This window comes from Aythya marila (genome assembly GCF_965140915.1).
Source record: "Aythya marila genome assembly, chromosome: 6".
In the NCBI taxonomy this organism is placed as follows: Eukaryota; Metazoa; Chordata; class Aves; order Anseriformes; family Anatidae; genus Aythya; species Aythya marila.
In genome coordinates, this window is record NC_139047.1 from 28,350,345 (window position 1) to 28,367,924 (window position 17,580).

General features: G+C 40.4%; 1 protein-coding gene across 1 annotated transcript in view; it reads right to left on the bottom strand.

Moving 5' to 3' along the window:
• THSD7B (thrombospondin type 1 domain containing 7B) overlaps nucleotides 1-17,580 on the bottom strand; it is a 444,053-nt gene that overhangs the window by 84,978 nt on the left and 341,495 nt on the right. Inside the window, exons 15-16 of the mRNA XM_082763038.1 lie at nucleotides 12,127-12,321; nucleotides 7,293-7,556 (exon numbers count right to left, since the gene is read on the bottom strand). Coding sequence (XP_082619164.1) covers nucleotides 7,293-7,556; nucleotides 12,127-12,321 — 459 coding nt within the window. The remainder of the gene's footprint in view (nucleotides 1-7,292; nucleotides 7,557-12,126; nucleotides 12,322-17,580) is intronic.

Sequence of the window (17,580 nt, forward strand, 5' to 3'; positions counted from 1 at the left end):
CTACTACACAAGTCAGCAGTAGATTGCCCAGTGCATTACCTTGCTATCAAAACTGTCCCGAGCCTCTGATAGACTACTTCCACACTGAGTTACTATTTCTACACCAAAAACGTTCTCAACTCCCATGGAATAGTTTTAATCAACCTGTCAACAACAGAAAAACTGACTGAACCTAATAATAGAAACAAAAGGCACGGCCATGAGCAAGGGTGGGCAAAGGTGGTTCAGCAAGCAAAGGCTCGCAGTGCATCAGCTGCTCTGCAGTAAGTGCTCGTGTGCATGCCTGTACCCCCGGGGGGTTTGCATCTGAACCTATCAGGTAGGAAGCCCCAGCACATGGGCAGCTCATCCTCTGAAAGCCTGCAGCCTGATTCACCTTACAGGGAACGCTACTATCCCAGATGGCAGCTATTGGAATGGCTTCTGAAAAAAAAAAAAAAAAAAGAAAAAGAAAAAAAAAAAAAGAAAAAAAAAGTAATATTCCAAGGCAGAAAGCCAGTTCTGAGGTTCGTAAAAAATCATTTCTTCTCATGGGCTGGTAGTGCCACCTCTTCAAAAGGGTCATTTTATGGAATGCAGCAAAAAGCATAAAAGAAAGATGGGGAAAAAAGAATAGCATATCGCTATGAGTAAATGCAGCACCTACAGAGGATGGTGCTCAAATACCTAGTCCTCTAAATATTTTCTCATAAGACACATGCTCGCTTTCTATAAGAAGATACAGATCTGGAATAATGTGCATTGCTATGTATTAGTGCCTCGGGGGAAGTCTTGCTTTAAATAAACTTCTTTGATAGACAGCTTGCCCCATTCAGAAATAATGTTTTTTTGATGGCTTTTTACCTTTGATTCTGTTGCCAAAAACAAAAACCATAAAGAACAGCAATGTCTAAACAGTTGTTTTCTGATCCAATTTCTTTTGATAGTTCTTTAACATCCAGAAAGTAAGAGCTGTGGCCAAGTTTTCTTCTGAGTAGATGTGCATAGAAAAGGAAAGGAAGATATAGGGGAAAAGCACTGTTCTGTGAGCACTGCTATAAGAGCAATAAGTAAAAGTCTTGTATACAGACAAGAAATAGAGGGCAGGTCCTTTACAGCTCAGCTTTACGCCTACAGCTCCATCGGCAGCCACAGCTGTAATTAAGATTGTCACTTCGCACCCCCGGAAATGTGTAGGAATGTCGGAGAAAGGTCCAGAGGAGAACCCAGATGGGATTTCAGGGCTAAATTTAGAAGCTATTTAGCTCTGAGATAGCCAAAAAAAAAAAAAAAAAAACCACACTCAAAGGTGACAACAGCTTTAAGGAGTTCTGAAGTGGGGACTACTAAAGTACTAAAGGCATGGTAGGACAGCCCTGTCTGCAGCTGGCAAGGCCATTCAGACACCTGTGATCCAAACCCAGCCTTAATTCCCATGCCAGGAGATGTGATGGACAGAAAACAAGGTGAATTTTTACCTGAAACTTCTTCCTCGAGCAGTCTTTGAAAGGCTTTGTCCTGGTAAGTAATACAGTCATTTCTTTATAATAAAAAGGCCACAGGGAGGCACAGGAGAAACGACCGAAAGAAAGAAGAGCAGGACAGTATTTCATTTGGCTGAAATGCCAAACAGAGGTGGTGCAGCATAGTCTGAACACTGAGCTTACATCTTACCATCAACTGATAGTGCCATACGTTTAAGAGGAGGCATCCCAGGGCTGTCAAGTTTAAGGTGCAGAGCTGGAAGAGGACAGCCTAGGCAGGATTGCCAACTTTCCTTGTAAAAGAAGTGAGGCGGTCAAGACTGAGGTTGCCAGAAAAGAGGCAAAATGTGTGGATGTCTGTTGGATGTTGTCTATGGCAGCACAGAAGTCACTTAAATCTAAAGCTGGTTCAAATCTGGAATTAATGGTTTGTGGTTAAAAAAAAAATGAAACTTCAATATACAATTTTGTTTAGGTTAACAATGAAATTAAATGTTTATTTTCAAAAACAGATGAAATGTCTGTCCGGAAAACCTTCTATTTCTGAAGAACTTCAAAACCAAATTGGGGACTTCTGCAACATTTTCATTCTTCAAAATAAAACCGACTACATAGGAATAAATTTATACTACAGCAAATGTCAAAACAGATACACTTGCAAAAATAAATAGGCATTTATTCTACATAGCTTTTCCAACTTAATTTTCCTATAATTGTTACCTTGTAGAAAAGATAAGTGTGCTATCAGCCCAGGATAGACTTGGGTCACATTTCTTTAATCTATTAAGCTCTGGTCAGTGTTTTTTTTTGAGATACACAAATATCATTGTGCAGAAAGATTATTGAGGACCAGCGATTAAAAGCTACTGAAAGTGTCTTATTTTCTCCTAAAATAACTCATCCTCTTTTAACTCAGATGCTTTCAGCATCCTGTGTCTTTCAGCTGGAAACAAAGTAATTTTGCTAAATGTGGAATTACTGCTTCAGAATTGAAGGTAAGGCTGCTTTCAGATAAGCAAAAAGATAAAAGCCTGAGGGTCAGGCAGTGGGTCCTTGTATTTGCTCACCGGTAGGTCATGCCATGTCCATCAAGCTGGTGGCCAGGATTTCCAAGTGAGGGAGTGCAAGCCCTGGAGGAATGCCATGAGCAGAAATACAGCACTGCTGTGGGCTGATCTTTCAGAAAACCAGACTTCACGAGTCTTGACACTACCTGGTTTTCAGCAGCAGGAGTTGAAATGCCTGCTCTATGACCTTTGCATACTGTCCTGAACCTCTCAGCACCAGGGACACGGCTGGCCAAGACAGAAGCAGCGCTGTCACTGCTAACGAATGCTGTCCTGCTGTGCCTCGGAGCAGGGAACGTTCCTCCAGCAGAAGCAACTCTGAGCTTTCACATTATCAAAGCTTTTAGCTCCTCCCAGTGCAAATGTTTGCTACTCCCACCCACTCCAGGTCCTCACGGGAGTAGAAGTGACATTCTCAAAGACTGACCTTGACAGCAGCATTCCTGGTAGCAGCAGGAACTGATCTGTTGGGAAGGCTCTGAGTGACACCTCTGCATCACCAGAAATGCCCAGGAACCCATTCAGCAACCACAACCCCCTTTGATTTGTCTGGATGCAACTAAACCATGTAAGAAGACATTCTACTACTGAGAATAACGAGGTATATTAGCATCCCTGCCATGCCCTTCAAAAACTTAGAGATAATTAAAGCTTTTTAAGGTGACTGTAGGTTGAAGCCAACTGCTCCGTGATTTAAAGCCAGGATCTATTTGTCTGTTGTGTCTTTCTTCCAGGCTCCTGTTGTTGTGAGCAAAGCAGAATTTGAATAGTATAAGCACACTTCATAAATTCCAGCTTTCCATAAATTCCCCATCAGATCAAAAGCTAAACCTCTGTGCAACAGCACAGAGATCTCCAGCCTTTGATTTGGAACAGATGAGACACCCTATGTTCCTCTAAGATTAAAAAAAAAAAAAAAAAATTGGCACAGCACAAAAAAATAAAAAAAAAAAAAAGAGAGAGAGAGGCAAAGGAGCCACATGAAATAATCCAAAACAAAGGAGGAGGAAATGCAAAAATAGTATAAGGAATTCAGATGACAGATTGAAAGACGCAGACGAGCTGCAATTAACAGGACAATTTCACATCCAAAGAGGATGCTCCAAATGCCAACCAGCAAACAGCGACCCTCTGGAGCAGCAGTAAGCCGAAAGCAAGATAATCCAGTCTTCTGATGGGAAGACTAATTGAGGCAAATTATCAATTATATTTTTGTAATATAGTTGGAGATAGTTATCTCTATCTGTAATTTCCTAATTGCATTTCCAGATTAAAGGAAGGAAAAGGAGAGCAAACCAACTCCAGGAGAAATGAATTAGCCCAATTTAGAAACTGCAAGTTATTTCTTGAGCTTACTGAGTGGGCCATCAAGGAAAACAATGACACCACTAAAGTAAAGTGGTACACCATCAAAAAAGCCAGTCATGTGAAAAAATAAATTCAAAAAGCTATGGTGTGTTGTTTTCTGGACATCAAAGAGTTTGGTGCAGAAGGCAGTAAGTTTCAGAAAAGTCTGGGGTTTATATTTCTTAAATTAGTTGTACCCAATGATCAAGAGCTAACCCAATATTTAATTGCAGTGATTGCTGTTGGGATGGGGGGGGGGGGTATGTTTGGTGTTTTCCCCCCATGTTGCAAATGCAGAATTTCCCCCCAAACTCACTGTGAATTCAGGGCCTCAGACTGTGAACCTCCCTGCACAGTGATCAATCTCTACATTAGACTCAAACTCATTGTATTCCCACATGATAACTGATACATCCACTTTGATACAGGTGAATTAAGTCCTCCTGAAGTGGCAAGTTTAACGGCCAGGTTTCATTCAGGGAAAGTGAAAATCATTGCTGAAGATGAAAAAAGCCCAAGGTTTGCTGTCTAGAAAAGCTAAAGACTGACCACTTTTATTGTCCTACACTTTGTACTCATTGTATTATCAAGTCTGGGACAAATTTAAATCTGCTTCCAAGACAAAGTTTGTAACCCTACATGTGTCTTTCTACATTTCATAAAAATTCTTCAAAAGAACCCAGCAAGAACTAAGTCTTACAAATTCTCACTTTTATTCAAAGGAGAGAAAGGAAACACATTGTGCTGGCAAAAGGACAAGGCAAGGAAACAGAGAGAAGTCAGAAGACCTGAGAGAAGAGGAGCATGCTTACCCCCAAAACTCATAAAGCAAGAACAATGCCTAGATATCACAGCACTCAGAAAATAAGGCCATGACTTAATTAGATATAAATGTAGTCACCTAGAAAATGTCAGAAGGTCAGCTGATACTAATTGTGAACAAGACAAACTAGGCTACTCAGAAAAACCTGTCATGAATAATTTCTCAGGGCTTAGCAATTCTGCATGCTTCTGTAATTTGCTTTTCTCTATTATGGTTGAATAACATTCTGCTAATTATTAATTGGATAATGATTTGTTGCTATCACTAATTCAATAATGTGTTCAGAAGTGCATTTTGAAAGCTCCCAGCTCTTGAGACCATAAATATTGGCCTTATCTTCACTTGACGGCTCTGCTTGGAAGGCAGGTCCCAAGTGATGGAAATGGAGCTGAGGGAGCTTTCTGCCCACTTTGGAGCACTCTTTGCCCAGTCACAGAAATATCCATGTGCTCTGGAGAGGGATGCAGTGCTTCCCCATTCACTTTGCAGGGAACAGAAGCTGTCCAGCACTGGGTGACAATGAGGAGGAATTACAGCCTCAGCCACCTGCACAGGTACAGGATTCAACTCACGAAGGGTTTCGATGCACCACTGCTTTGGTCTGACCAGGAGTTCCAAAGGCTTTGCAAGGCTCAGAGTCTCACTGGACTTCTTCCCAGACCATGGTGGCATTGGTCTGCTTCTTAGTATGGAGAGATCATCCTGACTGCCTCCATCAAATGAGATCCTCTGGTTTGGGAGAGCAGCTTATACATCCTGATGATTACACAGGAGTCTGGCTGGAAATAAATAATTCACCCTTAAAGGAACTCTTACAGGGTACCCAGAAGGTGGAAACATCTTACCCCTCATCTACCTCCCAGTTACAAACCTACGAGTCTTAAGAGCACTCTGAGCAGACATTAAGGGCACACGAGAGGATTCTGCTGTACAGTACTGACCACACTCTGATATGGATCCTGTGCTGGGGCTGTGTTGCAATCATTTCTGCTCTGATACAAAGCTGAAGACAAGAAAACCAATCCCCCTGAGCTACCACTCCCTATTACCTCCCTAAGAGAAGCCCAACTACTAAAAACACCACATAAATATCACTGACAGGAAGCAGGCTTCAAGGTTATTCAGAGAAGCCCCACGCATAGACGAGCTCCTCTTTTTTTAGGAGTGATAAAAGCCTCGAGCTTTGCAAATGAGCAAGGCACTGCACAGGCAAACCCACCTTTCAAAACTCAACAGCTCCCTTTTTGCAGAAGGAAAGGTAACGTTGTGGGGTAAGGTATAGCATTCCTCCTTCATGGGCCACAAAGGCATAATCAATTGGGATAACAGCACATTGTTGAAACACAAACCACAGAAAGCTGCTTTATGAATCCGTGCAGCCAGCTGGAACAGCTATAAACAGCTGCGAGAGGAATTCACTCCAGAACTGAATCACTTCATTAGGATGTGTTTTTTTGTTTTTTTTTTGTTTTTTTCCCTTTACCACATGCAGCTCGGGCTGTTGATCCTCATCCTGAAGACCCTCCACAGAGCAGCTTCTCTGCTCCTGTATACTCTGGAACATCAATGATTCCCATTGTACTTATTAATCTCCTCCTGAGACTTCATTTCTCCTTCTCCCATTACATAGCTCACCAAGTCTTCCAACTCGCTATATTACATTGTGTGGTGTCCTAGGCTTTTGGCTGGAAGTCAGACAGCATCAGTGTTTTGGGGGCAGCATGGGTACAGAATTTGCTCCTAAGATAATGGCTTTTGCCTGTAAATCGATTTAGAGTAATGATTATGATGAACTGCAAATTATGAAGAATGGGAGAAAATATCCTGATGGAATGACATCTCCTGCTTGCTGTGTTTCTACTTCAGCTCTGTTTCTGCCAACGTTCTGAAGCATGTGTTTGATATAGGCTGCTACATTACACGTAGAGTCAAATCGCTACTAAGACAGAAGCATAGCTTAGAGCCCCAGCAAGCAGTGAAATTGGAATATATGCTCTGTACCACTTTGAGCTGAAGATTGTCTCAAAATTGCAAGGATGAGACCACTGACTGCTGAAGTCATGTGTACTTGGCATGAGCAACATAGCAGGGACTTTATAGAGTTTTTGCAATGAAATATGATTGTCTATAGAAAATTTCTGATTCTCACACTGAAAACAACTTTAAGAAACTCCAAATTTAGAGGAAAGGAATAAAAATCTAAAATCAAGTAAAAGCTGAAGTAGGATATATCATCAAACAACATGCTGATTGAAATATAGCTTCTGTCTCTAATCTAGTTTATACTTTTATGGGATTTCAATACAAATAAAACCCATCTGGTATTATGACACCATACTCAACTTTAGCCTTCTTCTATTTCATTTCAGTTGTAGAAATGTCATCAGACCCTCAGACTGCAGAAGACATTGGTACTAAGAGCGATAAGATACTAGAAGAACTATGTCCAGCACTCATGGCAATCTTGTGAAATCCAACCAGCAAACAGGTGCACATGTGATAGGCTCCAAAATGAACCATTGAGTGGATCACAGAGCACATCAGGGCTGTTTACGCAAGTTGTCCGATTTTGTTCTATTTTTACCTCCTTACCTGAGCTGCTACAGTGAGATGGGTCCACGAGTCTGCCGGTCTTATCGTAGCAGGCAATAGCACGTAGCCGAATCCCTTCTCCACACTCTTTGGTGTCTCCATGGGATCGCATTCCAGACTGTGGCTCTGATTTTCCTCCTCCAATAATGCAGTCTGACCAATTCCCATGGGGCTGGGAGGTAAACACCTCACAGGGGCACAGCTCTGTTTCAACCTGAGGATAAACTTCTGTATTCTGGCATTTGTCTCGCTTTCTGCTTCGCCCTGTTCCAACCAGAGAAAGCTGTTCGTTAGCTTAACATCTGCTACTTTTGATAACGACATGTCATATTATTTATACTTGCAGGAATTCAACACATTAGAACCAAGACAATCTGAATGTTAATATCCAGGAACGTTTCCGAAGCATCTATTAGCCGCTGCCAGTGCTTTGGAGTGCAAGGACAACGTATTTATCTCCAGGGGCAACCAGAGAACTTGGAAATACTGTTGTGATGGATAGGGCAAGGAGCAAAACACAAAGTCTTACTGGAGTAACGGTCTGCCCAGAAAACACTTTGTAATTTTATATAATATCACTTTTCTCTAATTATCTGATGAAAATAAATTGACTGTTTCGTCTCCATTCGCTTGCAATCAATGGTTGCCAGGACAACTTACAAAGGACTCCACATTAGCCACAACTTCTTCTTTGAGGCTACTTTACAAATTAGTTAAAGATGCACTCTGCACACAAACCGTACTTTGAAGAAACCAGAGAAGATAATCCTCAGTAAATTATTAGGGCTGGAAAGCATTTCAATGGTTACATTTGGTTTAATCTTTTCTTTTGCTTTATTCCTTCAATAGGTTTGAAAGGAAGGCTGTTTACAGATCTTTCCCCTTCAGTAGCTTCAGGAAGCAGATGCATTTAAATGAACCTGCAGTGCATCTCTTTGCAACTACACTCTGCAGCCCCCGTTCCTGGAGGACTTCTAGACAACGAGAAGAGGTCCCCAGTACAAGAAGAAATAATGCGAAGGAGAGAATCCATGCTCCCTGAACCCCTACAATTGCTCAAGGGGGAAGAGGTCTGTGTATAGCCTCTGAAAGGTAAAATCAATGCTTTTTTTTGGCATGGGTTAGCCAATGTGAAGCGGAGCAATCTTTATGTTGTCTGAACTCAGGAATGCCTTTGTGTTTGGCATCCACCCAGACGGGGAGAACTCATCTTTGCTAACAAACTGCCTCTGTATCATGTCCTCAAACACTCTTTGGGGATCTTTGAGACTCTAAAAATACTTCTGCAAAAAGTTTTTAAAGCTCTGATCTCAAAAAAAAAAAAAAAAAAAAAAAAAAGTTTTCTTTTTTATTGTACCGCAGACCAGTACAATAGTGAAAAGAAACACAAAGTTGTATACCCAACAAACCCCTTGCTGGTCCAGCACCAGCAGTCATGTCAGCAGGAGCACAGCTACCCTTATCAACACCTGCTTGCATCTCCAAACAGAAGGGCCCTTACTACTCTTGTCCTCCAAGCCCCAGCTCTTTCAAAATCGTACGTTGAGAGTCCTGGGGAAGGCAGTTTGCAAGCACAAAGGGATAATAAACTCAAAGAAACCAAATAATGCCAGTATCTGTTTTTCAGCTGGCAGTGCAATGGTGAGCAAGCCCTAAAGGAGAGCAGGGCATGGTTGCAGCCCCCTTTAGGCACGTGAATCCATGTACCTGGCTCTGTGCCCCATCTCCCTGTGCCCTTACAGCCAAGGGGGAGGAAGAGGATCCCCAAGAGCAGCTGTGGACCAGGCTGGCTCCTTGCCTGCAGCCTCAGGAAAGTCTTCATCAGCTGAGCCTGGCACCTGGGAGACAGGGGACACGCCACGCTGGCTTTTACAAAGTGAGCTACACGGAGGACTATAAGGGAACTTGAAATTATTCGTATTATCCTCCCTAACACTCATAACAAATATTTATGTATAAATTCAGGTAAGGTAAAAGAGGTGCAACTCCACATACTTCAAGGCAAGTCTTAAAAGGCTTTAAATAAACAGGGAATTTTCTAGTGGCATTTCCAGCATTTTGTGTTCAATGAGCTGATGGAAGCCACAAACATAAATATATATATATAAAATATATTTTTATATATATCTTTATAAATGTAGAGCCAGATATTTTGCATTGTATTCGTAAATATAGGAATCTGGGACTTGATCACGTCTGCATGGTTTCTAAGTTTTGCCATTACTATATGAAGCATATCAAATATAGGTAAGGATGCTAATAATCTCACCCTCCCACAAAATCTTTTCCATCTTGCCCTGCCATCCATTGTGTAGGAATCCTCTAAGGAAGCTGCTATTAAAGCCCTATATCAAAGGTAAAAGGTGGCATTCATACCACAAAGAAGTAGTTTTAGAATCAGTGATGCTGATATTTTTCTCATCTTCACAGACTACTTTAAAAATGATGATTACAAGTGTCATCACCAAAATTTTCAAGGACACAAATCCTTCAATTAAAAGGCTTTTTTTTTTTTTGAGCTTCTGAACACTAACTCTAGATACATTAAATATTATAGGTAGTACATACTATCCATAAAAACTGTATGATATTAAGGAAATACCTATCTACATAAAATGCATTATATCCGTAGTACACTGGTACACTGAATATTTGACAATTAATTGAAGACTTGCTTTAAAAAATGTATTTTCATTATAATGACTTTGAATTTTGATATGCTTTGTAATAAGTCTTTTGCTTCTTAAGTAATGACTAATTTTGAATGTAGAGTCTATGATTACTTACAAAGTATAATGAATAATACTATCCAAAACTGAGTGGGAGGCAGGCAAATACTTAGCAAACAATTAGCAGATTCCCGCAATAAGACATTGTTAATGAACCCTTAAAATGAAGTCAAAGCATTCATTTGAGCATAGACGTATACAATGATGAGCAAGGAGATACAACTCACACGCTCTCACATAAAAGGTGAAATACAAATGGGTAAAGGACTTGTTTAAAAGCTGTGAAGAACTCCCTAAACAGCACTTTCCTTAAATATTTGGACTGAGTTTATATGGATGAGATTTTTCCCAAGACTCCCAGCTGTATGACTAAGGCCAGCACCAATTTTCATGACTTTTATTCTAAGACAGGTCAGCACTGATCTCGCTGACTTCTCTGAACTGTGGCCACACCAGAGCCGATTTCTGATTTGGCCCTTCCCTGGCTGCTCCCTGTGGCTTTGTGCCGCCCAGCACCCCTGGGACACCTGCTGCATTTCACCACTGTTTTCAGGATGCTTTTGCAGGGAGTGGGCTGAGGCTTAAAAATCCTTCCCATTGGGAAGAAGGGAACCCAGCAAGGTGTTGTGGGAGAGCCAGATCATGAGAAATGCAGTATAGGTGAGGAGATAAGCCATCAAAACCTGGGTTGCAAGAACCATTTTTGGTCTACTTGGTCGAATGGATCAATGTCTGATGTATAAAGGAGCAAGAAAGGAGATAGGTAGGACCATACTCTTTTGCAACTCGTACACAAATTCATAATGATAATTCTGATTTAAAACTACCCGGAATAAATATTTACTTATTTCTTACAGTATCACAATTTCTATTAGATCAAGCATCTCCCCTGATAGGGATTTCTACTTCTTTAAATGTACAAGCACTGATACAGAGAACGTTTTAGAATAAGGTCTTTGACAAAAACAATAGAGCATTTTATAATGATTTTTACGTAAAAGAGAAATCTGTATTCCATAGCAAACCATACTCGTGAACGGCATTTTGATGTCATTATGTCTGTATACTATGATTGTCAGTTACTAAAAACTTGGAACATTCCAGCAGTAACAAACTGAATAACAAAATAAAAATCATGGCACAAGTGATTCTAGAAGAAAGGAACAGTGGTAGGTGCCATAGTTTGCTGTCATTTAGTTCCCAGACATTATCAGAGCAGAACACATTTTCATGGCTTTGTTGGATTTTTGCTCCACAGTAGAAGTCTTTGAAGTTTCACCTCTGGTAGTGGAGCTCAACTCCAGGAAGGGAGCACGCTGAAGCCAGCTGCTCTATAGCTCTCAAACACAAAACAAAAGTATGACAAGACATGGATGTTCAGGATAACAACAGCAATTTCATTGTAAGCCTTCTAAAACAGTGTAATTCATTTTGACTTGAAGCAACTTGGGGGTGGAAGGGAGGATGGGTCCCCACACAGTGCGGACGGATGAACAAATCCCAGTAAACCAAGTTGCTCCACACAGTTTGAAAACTTTCCAGTTTGGTCAGCATTTGAACAACATAATTACAAACCACCACAACAGCAAGTATGGGAGAACGTTTCATTAAACCATTTGAACTAGAATGCTTTATGAACATACATAAAAGATCAAGCAAAACAGTTTAAACAGCACCATTCTTTCTTCATTTTTGGTATTAATTTGCACTGTTGAGCTACTGGATACTGCTGAGAACAGAACTCCCAGCTTTAAAGTTTATCCAGATTTCAACAGTCTTAAACAGAGAAACGCATTTATTTTTCTACTTCTACACACATTTGCTGCATGTTTCCCAGACTAATAGGTCAGGTAAACTTGCATAATGCATTGTCACTGTTTGGTTTCTGTCTAAAAATGTCTTTCCACCACTGACACTTTCTGCACTATTGTCATCCTGAAATGCACATGCATAAAGCAGGCAATGACCAGTATCAGACCAAAAATCAATTAGGGATGTACACTATCCCAGATGGAATTTTCCAAAACCCCAACATCAGTTCACCAACATCCAAGAAACATCATTCAAGAGCGTCATCACCAGATAAATATTATAAAAGATTATACCTGTGAGTGACCGTCTCCTGGTTTTGGTTGATTCACAGTCAAATGAGCATGCTGTAAATTTAGACCAAGGGGTAAATGTGCAGTCATCCTTGCAGGGAACGAGACACTCCTGCACCAGAGGTGGCATAGGTCCTGCCCACCTCATGCATTCAGTGACATCGGCAGATTCGTTGGTCTCTGACAGGCATGTAACAGCTGAAGAGTAAAGGGACAGAATATCTTTATATTGTTGTATGAATTGTTTTACGCTGTATTTAGCTCGTGCTTCTGTTCCATGGGAGATTCACACCTCTGGGTTAATAGTATAAAGCTGATTTATTTTTAGGTCATTATTCATGCATCACTCAAACATGTTCTGAGAGCTTCACAAAACCATAAAGACACATTCTTATTTGAGTGGTTTGTTATCTAAATGATGATATAAATTCAATATTCTCAAGGAGGCAGTCATTTTAAGTGCTGGGGCAACGGTTCAACCAATGATACATTGTACAACCAAAGGAGAAGAGATATAATACTGCAGCTATGTGCCATAAAGCATGTTTGGTCGAGGCCAGGATTCCCAAGCTCCCGAGCTGTGATGCACACATCGCCCACAGAACTGAAACTGTTTTGAAGCGTGAAAAGAAAGAAGAAGAAAAAAAAAAAAAAAAAAAAAAAAAAAAAAAAAAAAGGAAAATAGATAAAAGAAAGCTTCTTTTTCTGAAACTGTTATCTCTTCTGTATTTCAGATGAAGGGAACGACTGTCTGAGCAGCAGATGCTGCTTATGAAGCTCAACGTTCCCTGCAGCAAGATGTAAGCACCCTCCAAACTGTGTGCCCTAAACATCGTGCTTCCTCTTGGGCCCTCCCTCTCTCTGGCTTTAAGCCTTTGAATCTCTTTTGCATAGATGGAGATGTTCAGGAGGAAGGGGAAGAGTGCTCAGCCTGCAGCCTGGCAAGCAGGAGACCTATGCGTTCCTCTTCCTCAGTAATCCCATGATAGAAAGGGGATGCAGCCACTGCATTTTACTGCCAGCCTGCTTTTACAGAGCATGACAGCCTCCTATAAGAGCACTATTGAATGGATGCGCTAACATGAAAACAAACAAGCAAATAAAAACAGCTACTCTGGGTCTCAGGTGAGGACAGCGTCACTCTGCTGACTTCCATCCAACTGAAGTGCCTTCACGCCTGCCACTGTCACATTAAAATGTGATGGTCCCCTGCTCAAAACTTTACCCGGTCTCTAAAACTGCACCACAGCAATAGGAAGGAGCAGGAGCAGGCCTGGGGTAGGACTGAGGTCTTATGAATTTGGACTTAGATGCCTTTGTGTCAGGCAAGAGTCAAATGGGGGTTGCCAAGAGCACAGCCGATGAGTGAGATGCACTGATTTTCCCCAAATTTAATTTTAAGCCAATTCCATTTGCCTTCGACACCCCCATCCTTTTTTGGAGCTAGCCTGCAATGATGAATTTTTTAGGGTGGGTAATGGCACTGAGTAGTCATGATAGAGGACAGAAGTATTAATGTATAAATCTGAGTCACAGGAAGCCTACAATAAAACTTCCTAAAGTTTCAGTGAATTAATAATAAGTAATTATAATAAATAAAAATAGTCTGCACATCATGGAGTCTTTCATTTCATTAATAATAATTAATTCTCAGAAAATCCCCAAGATTATATAGGCTATTTATATCCCACGTTGTCATTAACCAAGGCAAAGATAGGTCATGACTTGATTTAAGTAATAAAACCAGGGACAGAGTTAGGAATTAAATTTGGCCCCAAGAGTTTAGTCATGTTAGATTCTCTGACTTCAGGCAAGTCCTCACATTTTATCATAAAGTTGCAGAAGATGAAATGATTTAAACCAGATATTGTTATTTAACTTTAAAAACCCGTGTTATTATTTTATGGAGATTCCTAAGTAATTCAGATTTTTGAGGCAGAATATACTTTCTTTTTTTTTTTTTTTTTTTTTCTGTCAACACTTAATGTAACTATGGGTGCATGAAGAAAAAAGGGGAAAAAAACTTGTTGCCTTCTTACAGTTTAAGGATTTAGTGGAGTGCAAGTTCGCAATGAATCCACAAAGATTTATTTTATTTTTTTTAAGTACAGTAATGCATGGGAGTAAGGGATGAGTCGGCAACCACCTGGAAATAAAAGTAATTTATTAAAATGCAATTAGATACATAAGGAAAAAATCAGCATTGTAAAGAACTTGCAAAAGGCAAACAATTGTTAAAAGTCTCCTTAGACTCAAGTGACAGTAAATCAGCATATTAATAGCCACCTCTAAATTGCTGATTCTTGCCTCTCACTTTCAATCCTTTTGACCCTTGCCATCTCTCCATGCTGGCAGTCAGAAACGTGGAGACATTCCCCTTCTCAGTAATGAACGCAGGAGGAAGGGGTCACCACTCTGTATGGGAAAGCAGGGTAATTGCCCTCTCTAGGAAGGTTAAACAAGTAATAGACTCTGATGCCCAAGGTCTGTGTAGCCTCATTACCTTCACCAAGGACACCAAAGATTCAGCAACACAAACTCGTCCACGTGAAGGATGGTCAAGTGTATGCAAGGGCTTCTCAGCCTTGCTACAGCTTGTGCCTGGGAGCAGTGAGCAATACCCTGTGCTGCAGGCCCAGATAGCAATATATGCGATTGCATAATAAACTATCCCGTTGCAATGTTTACCACTATCTGACAGAAGACCACAATTCACTCCTGACATTTATTAATGGCGACACAAGTGATGGAACTTTTAAATATCAATGTTAAAACAGATGCTCCGTGCTACAATGAGTTATTATCCAATGGCCACATCTTCTGCACAAATGCCCTTAATTTTAAGCATACAAATAACTCTCCGAGTTTGCTGAGGCTATTTAGATGCTAAAAGTAATGGATATGTAAGGTCAGGGCAAATATTTGACAGAGATTATGGAGCATAAAGAAATTAATGGCAATAGTAAACATGGGTAGAGGAAAGTTAAATTAAAACAACAAGTAATATGGATTATGCTGTGTTGCATGCATGCAGTAGTAATTTTGAAGACATATGGTAGAGACATCAGCAACCAGATTTGAGGGGGATTACATCACACGTAAAAACTTGTCAAAAAAATATAAGAGTAGGATTTAAAAGAGACCCTGAAGACTCTCAGAGATCAGTGAAGGTAATCACATTTTTGACACAAGAAGCAACAAGGAAAAAAGCATAGAGAAAAGAAGGAGTTGAAAAGCAGAAAGAGTAATGGTTTGTCTAATAAGAGGCATCTTGAAATGTACCATGGAGAAGCATGAGCGAGGAAGAGAGGACCGAGGCTGATATTGACAGCAACAATGGGAAACAAGAGCAAAATACAGTGTATCAGTCACAAGAACCAGTAGGACTTCTGCTATATACATATGCTATGTCTGAGGTGAGCTGCGTGAATTGCTAAAATAAATTAAATAATAAAACAAATGCCTGTTAGGACATTTTAATTGATTCAGAAGTAGCAGCTAGGAGCAGCACAGCTGCCAGATCCATCCTAGTGGTTTGCTTAGGAAACAGGCACCTCCTTCGTGCCTGCTGCAAACTTATTTCCCAGTTAGGTTAGGTCTGTCTTTTCAGAGAAAGATATTTTCAAATACAGGCACTTCTGGAAGCAGAATGAGACAAATTTCTTCTTAGCGGACCTTCAGGAAAGTTAATAAAATTATTCATCCTCAGTGTTTTCAAACCGCTGATTGGTTTGGCTCAATGTGTTTTCTGTTTCATAGAAAATACTTCCTCATAATCCCCAGGTCTGTCACAATAGTTTTAAACAAACTCACACTGCAAAGCAATTTCTGTTCTGTCAACATCTCAATTTTTTTATTTTATTTTTTTTAAGTGGGATACCACTGAAGGGCAAATACAGTCTATTTTCAGCCCTATGCAATGAGTAAAAAGCATCACATAGTAACTGCAAATCCCTTCTAGACATAGTGCATGATTTCTCTGCAGCATTTAAAATGGACACAAACATATGAATAGAAACAGCTAATAACAGGGCACTGCCAGATAAAGGGTTTCAAACTGCAATCTTGATTCCTGTGAGGAGGAGAAATAGAGGATTTCCCTTTGAAGTCCCACTATTTCTTATTAGTGCCAGAAAACACCACTGAACTGGAATTAAACACTTGTGGCCAAGCTCCAGGATGACAATTTAATGCAGTTCTGCCAATATAAATATCAAACAGTGGCTGGCACACACACACAAAAAGTATACTTTCTCTCATAACAATAAAAACAAGATCATGAACTGAACTGGTAGATAACCGTGTTTCAAATGCTAAGAGAAAATATCTTTTTATGAAGAAGAAGTGTGACTAGAGGACCCCTTGCTGGTAGCCCAGCCGGGCAGGAGGCAAGGCCTGGTTTCACAGCAGAGCAGGAATTTAACTCACCACGTGGATACGTGCATTAAGATGCCTGCTGAATCCAGTGATCAATATGAGAAGAGCTGCAGATGCAACTGCTTGGCTTCAGGGCATAAGGCAAGTGCTACCTGAACGGGCCAGGGAAGAGATTTCCCCTTCGGATGGGACAGGGCCTCATCAGGATACTGAACTAGGACTGCTAGCGGGATATTCAGTATGACAATTTCTGTCTTCTTCTGTATTTACACTCACAACAGTGCATTTGTGTGCCATCATCTTAGCATATGGCATAAAGCAGCATATGGAAGCTATATTCTTTAACTATGTTTATCTTAAATTAAGAGCAAATAGCAGGCACTACTTCTATAAACTTGAACACAGTGAAACCAAATGTTTGCACGCTGACAAATTGCAGACATGCTGACTACCTCTTTGGAGAACATTACACTACTACCAAAGAAACACACGAGCATCAAACCAGGGGGACTCAAGCGCTCTCAGTAGGCACGCACCTGACTTACATCTCCACAGATGGTCCCAGCAAAAGGGAGTGTATTGAGAAAGAAATGTTACAGGCACAGCACTGCAAGCAATAAGGAAAGATAACATACAAATAGTTCCTCTTAAGTAAAAATCCAATTACAGACAGTCTTGGTAATCATATTCATTTACCAAAGTTACAATCAATTCTCCTTTAAAAATCCATTTCAACAGTTTCCTAAGAGTAAAAAGCTGAAGAGTGAGAATACCAAGTACCAACCAGTAAAATTATGTTGCACCATGGCACTTCAATTTGGGACACCTACATTAGTGGCTTCAAAACTTGGAATTAAATGTCATTAGAACATCTGAAAACAATGACAGATAATTCCAGGAAGGTTCGTGCAGCCCAAACACTAAAACCAAAGCTATGCAGTAGTGTAAATCAGATGGTTGGACTAAAAATGTAATAAAGAGGATAACCTATGAAGCTTACAAGAAGTATAACCTCCAAGAGGTATAGACACAATGGTGTAATAATCTTCTCTGGCTTCAATTTCTAAGATCCTGTGAAAA